The sequence below is a fragment of the Scyliorhinus torazame genome, chromosome X (assembly GCF_047496885.1).
Source record: "Scyliorhinus torazame isolate Kashiwa2021f chromosome X, sScyTor2.1, whole genome shotgun sequence".
NCBI classification, from domain to species: domain Eukaryota; kingdom Metazoa; phylum Chordata; class Chondrichthyes; order Carcharhiniformes; family Scyliorhinidae; genus Scyliorhinus; species Scyliorhinus torazame.
In genome coordinates this window covers 21,833,954-21,852,326 of record NC_092738.1, presented here as the reverse complement: position 1 = coordinate 21,852,326, position 18,373 = coordinate 21,833,954, and the positions used below count along the sequence as shown (strand labels likewise).

Genomic DNA, 18,373 nt, shown 5'->3' with positions numbered 1-18,373 from the left:
ACTCCGTGCCAGAGGCCCGTACCCCATGGCTTACCCCTGGTAAGTCCCCCCCCCCACAAGTATCCAAAGCGGTATACTTGTTTCTCAGGGGAACGACCGCAGGGGATCCCTGCACTGACTGCTTTTTCCCAGTCCCTCTTACAGTTACCCACCTATCTCCAATCTTTGGTGTAACTAATTCCCTGAAGCTGCTATCTATGACCCCTTCTGCCTCCCGAATGATCCGAAGTTCTTCCAACTCCAGCTCCAGTTCCCTAACTCGGTCTTGGAGGAGCTGGAGATGGCAGCACTTCCTGCAGGTAAAATCAGCAGGGACACTAACTGCATCCCTCACCTCAAACATCCTGCAGGAATAATAGTGGCACCCATTGGCCCACATTGTCAATAATAGTGGCACCCATTGGCCCACATGGTCAATAATAGCGGCATCCAATGGCCCACATTGTCAATAATAGTGGCATGCAATGGCCCACATTGTTAATAACAGTGGCATCCATTGGCCCACATTGTCAATAATAGTGGCATTCATTGGCCCACATTGTCAATAATAGTGGCATCCATTGGCCCACATTGTCAATAATAGTGGCATCCATTGGCCCACACGGTCAATAATAGTGGCATCCATTGGCCCACATGGTCAATAATAGTGGCATCCATTGGCCCACATGGTCAATAATAGCGGCATCCAATGGCCCACATTGTCAATAATAGTGGCATCCATTGGCCCACATTATCAATAATAGCGGCATCCAATGGCCTACAGAGTCACGTTGTCTCTGTCATTGCTCCGTGGTGTCAATCATTTTTTCTGCCAATGGTCCATCTTATCAATCGGCATCGCAAGCTCAGATCTTGTGTAATGCACCATGTTAATAACCTCCTAAACACTAACCCTGTGGAGGGCTTGTGGCGCAGTGGGTAGCGTACCTCCCTCTTGAGCCAGAAGCTCTGGATTGGAGTCCCACCCCAGGACTTGATTTTTAAAAATAAATTTAGAGTACCCAATTATTTATTTTTTTCCAATTAAATAGAATTTAATTCATAGAATTTACAGTGCAGAAGGAGGCCATTCGGCCCATCGAGCCTGCAACGGCCCTTGGAAAGAGCACCCTACTTAGGCCCACGCGTCCACCCTATCCCCGTAACCCCACCTAACCTTTTGGACACTAAGGGTAATTTAGCATGGCCAATCCACCTAACCTGCACATGTTTGCACTGTGGGATGGAAACCCACGCACACACGGGGAGAAAGTGCAAACTCCACACAGTCACCCGAGGCCAGAATTGAAGCCGGGTCCCTGGATGTGAAGCAGCAGTGCCAACCACTGTGCCACCGTGCCGCCCATTCAGTGCCCATCTAGCGTGGCCAATTCACCTGCCCTGCACATCTTTGGACTGTGGGAGGAAACCGGAGCACCCGGAGGAAACCCACGCAGACACAGGGTGCAACCCCAGGACTTGAAGGCCACAGAAGGTGTGTTTATAACACGGTCAAGTCTCAACCTGTAAATTCTTCCAAACACATCAATGATCGGCGGTAAGAGCGGGAGAGACTCCTGGTCGGCCATTTTTGATGTGGAGTGGCACCCCTCAAGCCGCTGGCGACAGACTGGCGACTTTTGGGAATTATTAGCTGTAGTAACAGATGAAGTCTGCCTTAATTCACTGCTAGGCATGGGAAGAGAATTGGAATACTAAACTTTCCAGAGGTGACCCTGAACCGCAACACATTCCGCAGCCCTAAGCAGAGTTGGGTGGGTGATGGAGGACAACTGTGGTGTCAGTAGTCATTCTGTTTTGAGATGCATTTTGTCCTGCGAGACTTAGGCAGAGGTGAATGTGGAGCGCTTCCCTCGTTTGAAAGGAGCGGCAATCATTGGCGTCCATTAAGTGAGAGGTTGGAATGGTGGAGGAGTTTACGTACATAGTGAAACGGCAACACAATCACCAGGACTAAACCACTGATGCAAAGGACGATCAGCAACACAAACAGAACCCCATGGCAGGAGGTAAAGTCAAACTGGAAAAAAAACGTAAGAGAAAATCTTGGTTGTTAGATCTGTGATTAGATTCAGAAATAATGAAAATCAACATGAAGTAGACATGTCAAAAAAAATCTAAACTCTATCCCCACCACCCCTGCTGTGAATATTTGCCCATCATACTGGCTCTATGGACAATGCCCAAACATATCTCAAGCCTCTGCTGTTTAGTGGACAAACGTTGGGAGATGCCCTAGAGTAGAACACCATGCACTCTCTCCAATTTCCCCCGTATGGAGGTGCCTGGGGCTTCCAGCTTAAGACTGTCAGCTGTAGCATATGAGGAACGAGAGGTGCAATCACACTATCGCAAAAATAAAGCATTTTTGTTGATATATTATTTATTACAGATCTCGCCCTTACTTATTCTGGTATGTACAGGATTAAGCTGCAATAACTTGCATCTGTATTGCGCCTTTGACAAAAATGTCAATCTGAGGAACTTCACAGGAGCATCATTAATTTTTATTAGTGTCACAAGTAGGGTTACATTAACACTGCAATGAAGTTACTGTGAAATTCCCCTAGTCGCCACATTCCGGCGCCTGTTCGGGTCACAGAGGGAGAATTCAGAATGTCCAATTCACCAAACCAGCACGTCTTTCGAGACTTGTGGGAGGAAACCGGAGCACCCGGGAGGAATCCCACGCAGACACGGGGAGAACGTGCAGACCCAACACAGACAGTGACCCAAGCTGGGAATCGAACCTGGGACCCTGGCGCTGTGAAGCAATTGTGCTATCCACTGTGCTACCATGCCGGTCAAGATTTGACACCAAGCCACATGAGGGGATATTACAGTACGTGGTCAAACACTTGGTTAGAGAGGTAAATTTTAAGTGCTGTAACATGGGAGAGAGGCGGAGAGGCTTGGGAAGGGAGCACTCTAGCCCCATAAACCCACCTAATCTGCACATCTTTGGACACTAAGGGGCAATTTAGCATGGCCAATCCACCTAACCTGCACATCTTTGGGTTGTGGGGGTGAAACCCACGCAAACACGGAGGGAATGTGCAAACGCCACACGGACAGTGAATCGGAGCCAGGATTGAACCCAGGTCCTCAGCGCCATAGGCAGCAGTGCTAACCACTGCCTGCGCCACCGTGCCGCCCGCTAACCTGCACATCTTTAGACACTAAGGGGCAATTTATCATGGCCAATTCACCTCACCTGCACATCTTTGGGCTGTGGGAGGAAACCGGAGCACCCGGAGGAAACCCACGCAGACACAGGGAGAACGTGCAGACGCCACACAGACAGTGACCCAAGCCGGGAATCGAACCCGGGACCCTGGCACTGTGAGGCAGCAATACTTTTTTTAAAAATTTAAAATGCCCAGTTCTTTTTTTTTTCCAATTAAGGGACAATTTAGCGTGTCCAATCCACCTCCCCTGCACATCTTTGGGATGTGGGGGGTGAGACCCGCGCAGACACGGGGAGAATGTGCAAACTCCAGCGAGGCAGCAGTGCTAACCACTGTGCTATTCTGCCAGCCAGAGGTTGCATCTCTGTTTCAGCTTCAGCACTGGGCATCTGGCACTCGAGGAAACCTAGCAGCTGAAGGGAAGCAAGGGCTACTGGATGGGAGAGGCAAGTACGTTTCCAGCACTGCTTGTGGATCAAGTGGAACAGAGGGATTTTCTCCTTGCTTCACAAGTAAGCCAGTTTCTCATTGAATACCTCCTGCTTTCTGACCCCCCCCCCTCACCAAATCCCCCCCCTCTGCACGATTCCCTTTGTCCCCTTAACAACACCCCGTGATTAACCCCGGCCCTCCATAGCCAGACTGTAACCACTGGCAATCTTTACCCAGAGCAGGACCATCTTCCCTGCTCCTGGGCTTCGGTCTCCTGCGATGTCCTGTGTCTGACAGGAAGTCAAGCAGGGACCATGGTGCAAACAAAACTAACGCACGCCATGGGGTTAACACTCAATCAGAACCCTGCTCCCCTTAAGAGTTTGGAAACCCTGCCTCAGCAAGTATCAGGGCCAGTGTCTCGCTAATTCATTCACCCTCAGAACTGATCATTCCGAGGTTTCCTAGCCACTTACCTTAGTTTGGAAACTGAATATTGTAACCGCAAAACACACCAGTGCTGTGATGCCGAAGCAAAGCAGGACAGATTTTGTATTGTAGAAGCTAGAAAATGCAAGATCAAAAATAAGCAATACAGATATTTTTCTTGGTATCAAAAATCAGTGACTCTTGTTTTGTGTTTATTTTAAAAAATGTTATCCATTTGAAATGGTGGTCTGCTCACAGCCCGAGTGGATTGCCTCAGCACTAATCCCCATAGCCCTTTCCTTTATCTCACTCTGAAGCTGTCAAAGGACAAAGGTCACGGCAAAGGAACCCACCAAGGTTAAAGCAGGAGGACAGAAGACAGGCCACGAGAGGAAGCAGAGGTTAGTCGGTGTCAAGCCCAGGTTTTAAAGCCCTGTGGAGTGCAGAAGGAACAGAATGTGGGGCGGCAGGGGAGGAGGTGCAGAGAAGAGTGGGGGGTGTTAAGGGAAGGAAAAAATTGGTCAAAATCTGAAGGAATTTCAGAAAACAAAGAGGACTGGTAAGATGCAGTGACTGTGAACACATGTATACAGCAATAACAGAAACTGCAGGTACTTGAAACCTCTTAACCTTGTGTAAATAAACATTGTGAGATGGACAGCAGAGATCAAAGACCCAGAGCTGTCAATCAAGCAATGTTTTACCTGGGGCTTAGATGTTTCTTCAGAGTAATGGATGTCTGGCCTCTCAGCCAAGTCTCATGTATTCTTGGCTAACAGCTTGACATGGGGGGCATGAGGGGTGAAGAGACTGGGTGAGGGGCATAGCTTGGTTAATTTGAGAGATCTTGGCTTGGATAGGAGGCATAAGGAGAATCTTTTCAACTTCCCTTTCAAGAGGTTGGCTCATGCAGGCTATGGGTCACAACTCTTCTGATGGACCAGGAACCATAACTCTTTAAAAACCTGTCCCAACTCTTGTGAAAATTGCATGAGACTAGGACATGCCTATTTCTGCAATGGAGCCGGCCAGATTAGGAGTCCCTAGCTCACAACCCCAACCAGCCCACATACTGAAATGGCACTCGAGTCATTCCGAAATCCAGGCCAAGGAGTTCATAGTAAGAACAGGAAAGAGTTAGGAACCCCTCAAAAAGCAACCCCGCAGCAATTAGCAGCTCTGAGAAATAATAGTGACGCTATCGCCAAGATTTAGCCATGAGGTTGCATGAGGTTCGAGTCTGTCTATCGTGTTAATGCAGCCAGTTGAGAACGCAGGCTAACAGGCTAACAGAATGCGATGCACAACAGCCTTTATGGAGAGGAACTCCTGCCATTACCTAACTATGAGGTGTCGGGCAGCACGGTGGCGCAGTGGTTAGCATTGCTGCCTCAGGGCGCCGAGGTCCCAGGTTCGATCCCGGCCCCGGGTCACTGTCCGTGTGGAGTTTGCACATTCTCCCTGTGTTTGTGTGGGTTTCGCCCCCACAACCCAAAGATGTGCAGGGTAGGCGGATTGACCACACTAAATTGCCCCTTAATGGGATAAAATAAATTGGGTACTCGAGGCGTCTAATGGTAACACATGGCATCCTGGGGCAAAGGAGAAAGGACAATTTAGCTCCAAGGTTAGGGGAAGCTTGGGTTGGCCGCCTTGGAGTGAACGAGATTGTGGGGAGATTTGCTGGAGATGAACAAGATCAGAGGGCAGCAGAGCGGCACAGTGGTTAGCACTGCTGCCTCACGGCGCCGAGGTCCCAGGTTCGATCCCGGCTCTGGGTCACTGTCCATGTGCAAGTTTACACATTCTCCCCGTGTCTGCATGGGTCTCGCCCCCACAACCCAAAGATGTGCAGGGTAGGTGGATTGGCCACGCTAAATTGCCCCTTAATTGGAAAACATGAATTGGGTACGCTAAATTTATTAAAATAAAGAGATGAACAAGATCATGACAGATTTAGATAAGGTAGACAAAGAAAAGCTGGTTGTACAAGGATTAGGGGACAGAAACAGCATGGATCCCATGGGCCGAATGCCCTCCTCCTGTGTCGTAGTGACACTCTGGTGCCTAGACAGTAAACCATCTAATGTTCTTGCCACCTGACTCAATGTGAAACAATGGTATACCATGTGACAGACTCATAAGTAGCATTGACCTGAATCAGGGCAACAAAATGGGATCATTCAATTAAAGAATAAAAGCATTTAACCTGCAGGCAAGTGCCAACAAAATAACTCCAATATTGGAGAGCATATAGGCTGGAATTCTCTGGCTGTCGGGATTCATTTTTCCTGCCGGAAATGCACCCCCGGGTTTCCCGGTGCGTGGGGTGGCTTCAATGGGAAATCCCATTGACATGCGGCGGGAAGATAGAATTCCACCACCAGCGAACCGTGCTCTGGCGGAACGGGGAACTCCGCCCCGTAAAACCAACTGTTTAAATCTTTTGTCCATGTAACATCTACAGTCTTCTATTTTGAAAAAGAGTAAGGCGAGTTCTCCCTGTTGTTCTGCCCAATATTTACTCTCGGGGGATGAAGGGATACGAAGATAAGGAGGGAAAGTGGAGTTGAGGTCGAAGATTAGCCAATGGTCTTATTGAATGGCAGAGCAGTCTCGAAGGGACTCCTGCTCTTATTTCTTATGTTCTTATAGGTGCTAAACCAAGAATTCAATGCAGCTCGGAGGTAGTTTAGTCACGACTGAATTTGGGAACATAATTCCCCTCTCAACAATTTTCTCCCTTCCTTGCAGTTTTGGACTCTGATACTGAAGGACGCTTCAGAGTGGATGTTGAAAGGATGTTTCTTCCTCTGAGTGAGATTAAAGCTAGGGGACACAGTTTAGAGAAAAGGCCTCTCCCATTTAAGATGGTTATGAGGAAAAATTTCTTCTCACAGAGGGTTGTTAATCTTTAAAATTCCCTTCCTCAGAGAGCAGCTGGGTCACTGAATATATTCAAGGCTGAATTAGACAGATCTTTGATTGACAAGGGGGTCAAGGATTATGGGGGTCGGCAGGAAAGTGGAACAGAGGCCACAATCAGATCATTTTATTGAATGGCGGAGCAGGCTTGAGGGGCCGAATGGCCTACTTTTCTTCCCTATGTTCTCCGGAAGAACCTTTGCTGGGTGCAGATCCACAGACACTGTTTGCCCTTGACTATGTTGTCCAAGTGATCATTATTAACATGCCAGCCTCGATGCTGAATGTTAATATGCCATTCCATCATTCAGGGCATCTTACCAGTGTCTGATGTCCTCTTACCCAACAACTGCAAGTTCCTCAAACCCAGTGACAGAGGTTTTCATTCCTGTGACATTCAAGTGAACAGAAACCTGCAAAGTAACATCCCTCTGAAAGGTACACTGCTACAGGGTCATAGAAGTCAATGCTGTTATCCAGGCCTTCAATGAGGGGCAAATCATTTCCCCCTCACAAGAAAATACAAGGAGAAATTATTGTTGATGATAAAAGCAGTTTGATGCTTGATATCCTTTTATGGCAATGACAAATGGCCAATCAGAGGAACAGTGTATTGGGGATCTAGAACACGGGGAGATTGTATGGATAGCACTGAGCAAAACCATGGAGGTATTTGAAGACATGGATAAGGATTTTAGATTCAGTGGAGTGGGTTTTAGGGAACCAATGTCAATTAAACATTCTCTGTCCTATCAATCCAAAAAGTTTCCTCATCTTTTGTTTCATTATTTTGGTGATGATTTTAAATCAATAGCTTCAAATCATCGGCTCAATGACCAGTGGAAATAGCTCATTGTCCCTATTTATTGTCATTCGAAGGAATATTCTGGAACGCTGCTTTGGGGCTGTGTGCGTAATGCATTAATCAAAGGTTCAGCCGCCTCCTCCTGCTGTGCAAAATTGAGCTCAGTATTTAACACATTAACCACAGTGTTATCTCCATACTTGTTTTGAAAACTGTGGTGGTGCATGGTCTCTTTAAGAAGTGGTTCACATTTCTACTATGGATGGTCCAGTTTGATTCTGTTCCCATTTCTGATAAGTGACCATTCTTAACTGAACGGCAGTCCCGCCAACATTCAATCATTACACTGCAGACTGCTGCTCAGTTTGGATTTCACAGCGAATTAAGCCAAGGCGGAATGCAAACCAAAAAAATGGCAAAAGACTGCCTGATCCACACGCATTCACTACAAAGCAAGAATCAATTCAAAAAAAATAATACCTTGAAATAAATCCAAGCATGCACGCAAAACTGACGGTCTTTGGAAAAGTTAAAGACAAACAAAGGAAAGCAATTAATAAGGCAGAGAGAATGAAATAGGTGGTGGGACTAATTACTGCAATACCTTGACATCATTCCCGTCATGTAAGACATGGTCAGAGTCTGCAGGGAGTGATTAGAAACATAAATGGTTAATGCTATCGGACCTTTATTCCGCTATCAACATCTGCTTTAGTCTTTAACATTTTCACGGCCACTCCCTTTGTCTTGTGTCCGTGACATCTTTGTCATTTTATCTCTCCTGACCTTCAACCTATCCCTGACCTTCGATTGTGCTCCACCTGCTGCATTGTCAACAGTGCAAAACCCATCACGTTTCTATCTCCTTTCAACTCTGAAGAAGCCTCGAAACATTAATTCTCTTCAGACCTGTTGGGTTTTTCCAGTGTTTTCTGTTTTGTGTTGGTTAATGCTGCCCAGTTCAGATCGGTAATGAAACACCATGGGGCGCGATTCTACGCTCCTGCGCCGGTTGGGAGAATCGCCTGGGTCGCCAAATTTTCCCGCGACGCCGGTCCGACGCCCTCCCGCGATTCTCCCAAGCGAATGGCCCCATCGAGTTCCGCGCGGCGCAGGCCGGAGAATCGCCCGAGACACCCAAAATGGCGATTCTCCGGCACCCCTGCTATTCTCAGGCCCGGATGGGCCGAGCGGCCAGCCCAAAACGGCGGATTCCCCCCGGCACCGTCCACACCTGGTCGCTGCCGGCGGGAACGCTGAGGGGGGCGGCCTGCCGGGGGAGGGGGGGGGGGGGGATCCTGCACCCGGGGGGGGGGGCTCTAATGGGGTCTGGCCCGCGATCGGTGCCCACCGATCATCGGGCCGGCCTCTCTGAAGGAGGACCTCCTTCCGCAGCCCCACAAGATCCGTCTGACATCTTCTTGCGGGGCGGACTCGGAGAGGACGGCAACCATGCATGCGCGGGTGATGCCAGTTATGCGGCGCCGGCCGCGTCATGTATGCGGCGCCGCCTTTACGCGGCGACAAGGCCTGGCGCGCGTAAATGACACGGCGCCGCTCCTAGCCCATTATCTGGGCCCTGAATCGGTCGGGATAGGGGCCGTTTCGTGCTGTGGTGAACCTCGACGGCGTTCACGACGGCGCAAACACTCTGCCTCCATTTCGGAGAACCCCACCCCATATTAGTCCTAATATAGTGATGAGAAACAGCAAAGACCATGGGAACAGCAACATAGCGGTAACGTTACTGGATTAGTAATCCAGAGGGCCGAGTGTCTGCTCTGGGGATGCAAGTTCAAATCAAAACAGCACCATGTTAGTTGGTGGGATTTAAATTCAATTACTAAATCGGGAATTTAAAGCTAGTCTCAGTAATGGTGGCCATGACAACCCACCTGATTCACTTTCGGGAAGGAAATCTGCTATCCTCATCTGGTCTGGCCTACATGTGACTCCAGACCCACAGCTAATGTGGTTGACTCTTAAAGGCTCGGCATGCAGTAGCGTGTCGTCTATTGGTACATTTTGTAATACTTGGCAAGTCATTGGTAGCACAGAGCACAATTGTCTGTCGAGAAAGGGAGGCATAGAAACAAAGGATTCTTCAATCCTTCAAGTCACAATACTTACAAAAATGCTCAGGAGGATTAGGTTCCATGGAAAATGCCTCCTGTAATGCACAAAAGCACAGTTTGATATTATCTATTACAGTTTGTCAATTGTTTCCTGGGACTTACTAAAGGGGGTGCGACAAAACCGTTGGGCAAACCTTTTCTCCCCCACTGTTCTGCAAATTTGTAATATGACAAACTTTCAGCTCCGTGCACATAATGTAAAGAGTGGTGGGGCTGGCATTGGAGGTTGGTTGTGGGGGAGTTGTTACAGGGGCCTGCTAAGTTCAAGACACTGGGACAATCCCCTTTAAGATCAATGGTTTGGCTTGTTGCTTGTAAACAAGGACCAGGAGCTTTAACTAGTGAACTGAGGAACGTGGCAGGTCTTCACCACAAGAGGGCAGCATCCCTGCCTCTGAGCCAGCAGCTCTGGGCCGAGTCCCACCCCAGGACTTGGTGGTCAAGGGAAGCGAGTATCAACCTGCAAAATGCTTCCAGCACATGCTGGTGGCATGTGATAAGAGTGGGAGAGATTCCTGGTTCAGCATCTGAGATGGAAGGAAATTGGAGTCTCCACCATCATGGTCCGTAGTTCCAGGTTACAACATGCATGGAAAAGGTCTCATGTTGTTACAGCATCTCAGACACCTTGAATGGACTGTACTACCTCCACCAGAAGAACATGGAAAGCATCAAAGATGAGATTCTGAGGGCGAGATTTTCTCGCCTCCCTGTGCCGTGTTTCCCGGTGGCGGGAAGTGGACCGCCATTGGCCGGCAGCGGGATCTACTGGTCCCGCCAGTCATACCACATTTACATGCATGTTGTAGTCTGGAGCTGTGGATAGCGATGGTAGAGACTCTCAACTTTCTTTCCATCACCTGGCTATCCAGGAGTTTCCCCCACTCTTACTGCCTGCCATTGGTGTGTGTTGGACGGATTTACACGCTGATAGTCAACCAGTTTGGCCACGATATTGGGCATCAAGTCCTGGGGTGGGACTCAAACCCAGGAGGCTGTGGTCAGGGACACTAACTGCATCACAAATCCCCCCTTCATTGATACAGGATGGAGATCCAAATACCTTTGCTTTAAACGATTACCTGGGGCGAGATTCTCAGACCCCCCGCCGGGTCGGAGAATCGCCAGGGGCTGGCGTGAATCCCGCCCCCGCCGGTTGCCGAAGTTTCCGCCGCTAAAATGCCTGTCCCGCCGGCGTAAATTAAACCACCTACCTTACCGGCGGGACAAGGCGGCGCGGGCAGGCTCCGGGGTCCTGGGGGGGGGGGGGGGGGGGGGGGGCGCGGGGCGATCTGGCCCCGGGGGGTGCCCCCACGGTGGCCTGGCCCGCGATCGGGGCCCACCAATCCGCGGGCGGGCCTGTGCCGTAGGGGCACTCTTTCCCTTCCGCCTCCGCCACGGTCTCCACCATGGCGGAGGCGGAAGAGACTCCCTCCACTGCGCATGTGCGGGAAACTGTCAGCGGCCGCTTACGCTCCCGCACATGCGCCGCCCGGAGATGTCATTTCCGCGCCAGCTGGCGGGGCAGAAATCCGTCCGGCGCCAACCTAGCCCCTTAAGGTTGGGGCTCGGCCCCCCAAGATGCGGAGCATTCCGCACCTTTGGGGCGGCGCGATGCCCGTCTGATTTGCGCCGTTTTGGGCACCAGTCGGCGGACATCGCACCGTTTCCGGAGAATTTCGCCCCTGGTCCATTTTCGAACCATACAAAACTTACGGTGCAGAAAGAGGCCATTCAGCTTATCCTGACGGCAAAAAAAAAAGAGAACAAAGAAACTCGTTGCTGGTGGCTAGCCTTGCAGGTTACAGCACTTCAGATGCAGATCCAGGTACCTCTTAAATGAGTTGAACATTTCATCCTCAACCACCACCTTAGGCCGTGAATTCCAGACGCCCTCTGGATGTAAAAGTTTTTCATGTCCCCTCTAATCCTTCCACCAATCACCTTACATCTATGCTCCCTGGTAATTGATCCCTCAGTGGAGTAGTCACGGAGGAGCACAGTAATGGGCAGCACGGTAGCATTGGGGATAGCACAATTGCTTCACAGCTCCAGGGTCCCAGGTTCGATTCCGGCCTTGGGTCACTGTCTGTGCGGAGTCTGCACGTTCTCCCCGTGTGTGCGTGGGTTTCCTCCCACAGTCCAAAGATGTGCAGGTTAGGTGGATTGGCCGTGCTAAATTGCCCTTAGTGTCCAAAATTGCCCTTCGTGTTGGGTGGGGTTACTGGGTTATGGGGATAGGGTGTAGGTGTTGACCTTGGGTAGGGGGCTCTTTCCAACAGCCGGTGCAGGCTCGACGGGCCGAATGGCCTCCTTCTGCATTGTAAATTCTCTATGAGGAGCCCGGAAAAGGACTTAAAACAAATGGTTTATTCCTAAAGTATTCCTAAAGTCCCAGCTGGGGCTACCTGGGCCGGCTTTTAATGTCCTGAGTTAACTATCCCGCTGACGGGCCTGCACCCCTCAGTGGGAAGGGGGGGGGGCTCGTACTCTACAAGGCTCATGGGGGATATTAATCGGGTTGTCCCCATGGGTCCCTTGGGGGGTTACAACACTCCCAGCTCGGGGAAAACAAGTCTTTCCTGTCGAGACCCCATAATTTTGTACACCTCAGTTCGGTCACCCCTTGGCTGCCTCGGGAAAACAAACCGGGCCTACGCAATCTCTCTTCATAGCTGCAATTGTCAAGCCCTGGCAACATCTTTGTAAATCCCCCCCCTGCACGCTCTCCTGAACAATTATGTCCTTCCTGTAATGTGCTGACCAGAACGCTACACAGAACTCCAGCATTTTATCAGTGAACTCATCGTTTAAAAACTCCTAATTTGCCGAATAGCGAGGTGAAAGAAAACATAAAGAGATTAGGAAAAATATTCAAGTTTTCCTCTTCTCAGTCTGTTGGAAGGATTAAGGCCACCTTATGAGCACACCTTCCGTGGCCATCAAGCCTGGAGTGGGACTTGAACCTACTGGCTCAGAGATGAAAGACATCACCCACCGCACCACAAGATCTCTGTCAATTACTACTATTCATTTCAATAGTTAATGAAGTAGAATGATCAATAGCATAGGGTACAGTTTCACTTCTGTCTAAATATAATTACCTTGGGCCAGGGCAGCAGGCCAGAGTCATGTAGGTAACAAAGAAGACAGCACTGTGAATAGGAAAAGAGATAAGTTCAAGTGACTGCAGTGAGGGCTGTTACATGTTCACACAGTATTTACAGCAGAGAAACAGGCCTCCTTCTATTTCACGTTACCTGCTTTATTCTTCCATTTTATTTGTGTACTTCTCCAGCGGCCTTGTAAATTTGGTCTGGAAATTGAACCTTCTTCCCTCATACAAAGAACATGGCCAGGTACATCTATAATGCACATAGACACACACACAATAGCACAGACACATGACTGTACCACACAGGTAAGGAGATAGAGGAATTGGGACATTATTAATTCACACTTACTATGAAGCCCAGTACCAGCCAGGATGTGCTTGAATGTAAATCTTGACAGGGTCGCTGTACAGAAGGGGTAAAGGAAAAAAACAAGTGAATACAATTTCAGAGTGAACATCCTGGGACGGAAATGAAGGAGACACTCCTGCTTTAATTGGAGGGTAACTTGACTCCCATTACGAGGGGAAAGCCCCCCCTCACTGCTGGAAGAGGCGCAATGTGCCAGTCCCTCTGACTGGCACTGCTCACCCAACCGCAAAGCCAGGGCTGCGGGCATTAACACAGGGGCAAACTGAAGGCAGCAGACAACACGCCACATAACCCAGCCCTTTGCTCGAGCAATGTAGGTGGCACGCAACAAAACTTGCCCAGAGAAGGCACTGAAGTTCAGACTTGTGCCTGCTATGGGTAGCACAGTAGTTAGCACTGTTGCTTCACAGCGCCAGGGTCCCGGGTTCAATTCCTGGCTTGGGTCACTGTCTGTGCAGAGTCTGCACGTTCTCCCCTATCTGAGTGGGTTTCCTCCGGGTGCCCCGGTTTCCTCCCACAAGTCCCGAAAGACATGCTGTTAGGTGAATTGGACATTCTGAATTCTCCCTCTGTGTACCCGAACAGGCGCCGGAATGTGGCGACGAGGGGATTTTCACAGTAACTTCATTGCAGTGTTAATGTAAGCCTACTGGTGACAATAATAAAGATTATTATTATATGAACGGAGAGCGGCTCCACGCCCTGACTATCAAATCTATCCCTGGCCTCCCCCTCAGAACCCACTGAGTCTTAATTTTAAGAAGAAAGTGTCCATTTGTTACGCCCTCTGTACCTTTCCAGAAATGTTGTTTCTGCGCCCATTTCATTTCCTTCCCCTCTTCCCCATTCATCCTCCAGATTCTTGGGTGCCAAGGAAGAGAGGGAGATAATCATGCACAGACTTGACGCTTTAACAATCGTTTGGCACTGGACGCTAGTATCCTCAAATGCCCATGGGATGAACGTGCAATCTTCGCCGTGCAAGTCGGGATAGGAAGTGAGGCACAGCACAAGTGGGGTTAGAAATTTCTCAAGAAGGAAAGAGCAAATGTGCCTGGCTGTTTTCATTCGGATTCTGGAACACAGTTGCAGGAGTCAATTGTTCAAAGGAGGTTCCTGTCAAGCCATTTATGAGGGAATGTGAAGGCATTGTGGGGCCCTGGATTGGGGAATAATCTTACACATTGACATGGTCATGGACAAGTCAACTCTCACCTCTCGGTCAAAAGGAAGTTTGTTTGTGGCTCACTCCAAGGTTTTGGTATATGATTTAAGTTCATGATCCAGTGCTGTACAAAGGGAGTGCTGCATTGACTGAACAATAGCCCTTAAACACCAATTTGGAAAGCAACAACCCACAACGACACTCTAGTTTCAAGTGCGGCACTTGAAGGATCAATCGTCAGCACGGTAGCACAAGTGGATAGCACTGTGGCTTCACAGCGCCAGGGTCCCAGGTTCAATTCCCCGCTGGGTCACTGTCTGTGCGGAGTCTGCACGTTCTCCCAGTGTGTGGGGGGGTTTCCTCCGGGTGCTCCGGTTTCCTCCCATCGTCCAAAGATGTGCAGGTTAGGTGGATTGGCCATGATAAATTGCCGTTGTGTCCAAAAAGGTTAGGAAGGGTTATTTGGGTTACGGGGATAGGGCGGAAGTGAGGGCTTGAGTGGGTCGGTGCAGACGCGATGGGCCGAATGGCCTCCTTCTGTCCTGTATGTTCTATCAGCAAAACGTGTGCCATATTTGTCTCGTGCTGTGAAAGATCCTATGGCACTAATCGAAGAAGAACAGTGGAGTTCTCCTGGAGTCCTGGGACAACATTCCTCCCTCGACCAACACCGTGATGTGTCTTATTGGGGTCTTGCTGTGCCCAAAATGGCATTTCAGCATTCAACGAGCCTGGAGTAAATTTTGCACCATAATATTCCAGAACATAAATGGTTATTATTTTTGAAAACTGGCCACTCGCGTTCAGGAGTTGAAATCTTTGATGATAAAAAGAATTGTACATTTCTTCAGACTATATTCTCAGCAATTCCCAACTACAGGATTGTTGAGGATACTGTCTGAGGCCCAAATCCCGCACAGAAAGTGATAGGCTGGTCTTATCAGAGAGTGAGCTGGCTCCACGTGAATGGTTCCTGCGCAACTTGATCCTTGTACAGAGTAATCAGGCTGGGCCAGATGAGTTCAGAACATGCAGCAATCGAAGAGTTGCTGGGTGGGCAGCACGGTGGCACAGTGCCTCACGGCACCGAGGTCCCAGGTTCGAACCCCGACCCGGGGTCATTGTCCGTGTGGAGTTTACACATTCTCCCGGTGTTTGCGTGGGTCTCACCCCCACAACCCAAAGATGTGCAGGCTAGGTATGGTGTGTTAGCTTTTATTGGTAGAGGGATTGAGTTTCGGAGCCATGAGGTCATGTTGCAGCTGTACAAAACTCTGGTGCGGCCGCATTTGGAGTATTGCGTGCAATTCTGGTCACCGCATTATAGGAAGGATGTGGAAGCATTGGAAAGGGTGCAGAGGAGATTTACCAGAATGTTGCTTCGTATGGAGGGAAGATCTTATGAGGGAAGGCTGAGGGACTTGAGGCTGTTTCCGTTAGAGAGAAGAAGGTTAAGAGGTGACTTAATTGAGGCACACAAGATGATCAGAGGATTGGATAGGGTGGACAGTGAGAGCCTTTTTCCTCGGATGGTGATGTCTAGCACGAGGGGACATATCTTTAAATTGAGGGGAGATAGATATAAGACAGATGTCAGAGGTAGGTTCTTTACTCAGAGAGTAGTAAGGGCGTGGAATGCCCTGCCTGCAACAGTAGTGGACTCGCCAACACTAAGGGCATTCAAATGGTCATTGGATAGACATATGGACAATAAGGGAATAGTGTAGATGGGCTTTACAGTGGTTTCACAGGTCGGCGCAACATTGAGGGCTGAAGGGCCTGTACTGCGCTGTAATGTTCTATGTTCTTTGTTCCAAAGGTGGATTGGCCACGCTAAATTGCCCCTTAATTGAAAAAAAAATGAATTGGTACTCTAAATTTATTTTTAAAAAAAGAGTTGCTGGGCAAAGAGCAGATTGGCAATATGGGCAGAGTGCTGGCATCGGCTGGCATGGCCACCAATTTCCCAAACCTTAATCCTGGGCGGAACTGCAATATCCACTGATGTTCCGCCAACACTTGGGTGATTGATGCATCAAACCACATAGGCTGCACTTTCCTTTCATCTCTCGCTGAATTGCATGATCCCTGTTATCCATCATTACTGCTTTTCCCAAAGTCCAGGGATCACCAACTGCTGGATATGTTCAACTTGGAGCCTATCCTGGGTGTCAGGAGGCAACAATGTCTGTGCTACAACGGGAAGTTCTTGGAAGCTGTGGGCAAGTTGCAACGTGAATGCTTGCCCTACTAAGTATGGGTATGTATGAGATATAATGGTCTCCCTGAAATGCCCCTCTTTCATTTTGTACCACCTCAATTGTAAAATAACTTGGGGTCATTTGTCAACCAACTTAGCTTGAGTTAAAAAAAGGACTCCCAGAAAATGCATGATAAAAATACTTGTAAATATGGAAAAACCTACTGAAAAAAGATACTGTGAACATTACATTCAGAAAGTGTTAAATTGAGAGCTTCTTCACCCATGGTGCGTTCCTTTGCTCCCATTCCAAAGGGACACACAAGGGGAACAAAAAAGAGAAATAAAGAATGGGGTATTGTAGAATGTACGTGTTTATTTAATCTGCTTTTGCCTCATAGCTGAGGCCTTAGCAAAGCGGGTTCACAACATTCGAAGTCCAGTTCAAAACTCCAGATCAAACCACGATAAATGCATCTTCTCTATTGCCCCTTAGTCGATCCTTCCATATTCCAGTCGCTCTGCACTCACACAGTGTAAAAGACTTAACCCGTAAACCAGCACAAACCCGTAAACCAGCGCGGAGTTCAAACAGAAGCAAAAGCCTCCTACCAGAAGGTGAACAGAGCGATAACTCCAGCTGTGAAGGAGAGCTGAATCATCAGGATAATATAGACCTGCGAAAGGGGAGAACTAGCCATTAACCACTGGCGCAGGGTACTGGAATGACAAAGAAAGATGTAATAGTAGCTTTGGATATATAATTGGATATATAATTAATGGGGAAAGATTTATAGGGTTCTGGGGAAAGATCAGAAGACTAATTATATAGCTCTTTCAAAGAGATAGCACTGTACTGCGTGTCCCTCCATATTTCCTCAACTTCATTTGCTATTTTCGTGGAGGTGTTAACCGAGTTAAAATGAACCGGGTCACACTCCCTAAAGACAGCTCTCCAGAACTATTTGCACTTTAATAACACAGTGGGCAGTTCAGGTATTTCAGCACCAGTTTGGAAGTGACCACCAGATCAACCCTTGATGCCCTCAGTGAACTGGACCGTCTCAGCGGGCACATTTCAAAAAGGCGCCTGTGCCCATTCTGCTAATGCCAAGTTTAGCTCAAACATTCCTGCCAGTCCCATCAAAATATGACCAAATGTAAAATGAGCTCAAATCAAGGAGAGTGCCAAACGCACACTGGATATTTATTTTCTTCAAAGAATGGCAGCTTAAGCTTTAATTCACTTAAACTGTATTTCTATGTTTGCTTAATCCAAATTTAACAATCTCACACAGGACTGGTAAACTAAATGTTCAGTTTATTTGGAGATATAGTACAGGATTGCTCAGTGGATTTGCTATAAAGATTCAACAGCTATTGTTAACATGAAAGTACAGCCGCAATTCCTTCACACCACAGGCTGCTATCTCAGCCGAAAGCTACTTTGCACAATATCTTTCATCTCTTGGGTTGTGAGGTCCTGGCTGCCATTTCTGCCTCTGGGCTTACAACCCAAAATCTTGCATTGTGACCTTGTGGGGTGGGGGTGGGGGGAATTGGGGGGACTCGTAACCCACAGTTTGGGATGCCCTGATTTAATCCATCC

General features: G+C 48.6%; 1 protein-coding gene across 5 annotated transcripts in view; it reads right to left on the bottom strand.

Annotated features, from left to right (window-relative positions):
• Positions 1 to 18,373, bottom strand: part of LOC140405371 (protein lifeguard 2-like) — a 41,529-nt gene that overhangs the window by 7,648 nt on the left and 15,508 nt on the right. For 2 of the 5 annotated variants that reach the window (XM_072493688.1, XM_072493691.1), the window contains exons 4-10: positions 17,377 to 17,441; positions 13,379 to 13,432; positions 13,019 to 13,069; positions 9,910 to 9,949; positions 8,384 to 8,421; positions 4,097 to 4,184; positions 1,925 to 2,020 (exon numbers count right to left, since the gene is read on the bottom strand). In XM_072493688.1, coding sequence (XP_072349789.1) covers positions 1,925 to 2,020; positions 4,097 to 4,184; positions 8,384 to 8,421; positions 9,910 to 9,949; positions 13,019 to 13,069; positions 13,379 to 13,432; positions 17,377 to 17,441 — 432 coding nt within the window. Of the gene's footprint in view, positions 1 to 1,924; positions 2,021 to 4,096; positions 4,185 to 8,259; positions 8,298 to 8,383; positions 8,422 to 9,909; positions 9,950 to 13,018; positions 13,070 to 13,378; positions 13,433 to 17,376; positions 17,442 to 18,373 lie in introns of all 5 variants that reach the window. The other 3 variants (XM_072493689.1, XM_072493692.1, XM_072493690.1) reach the window with 3 other exon arrangements.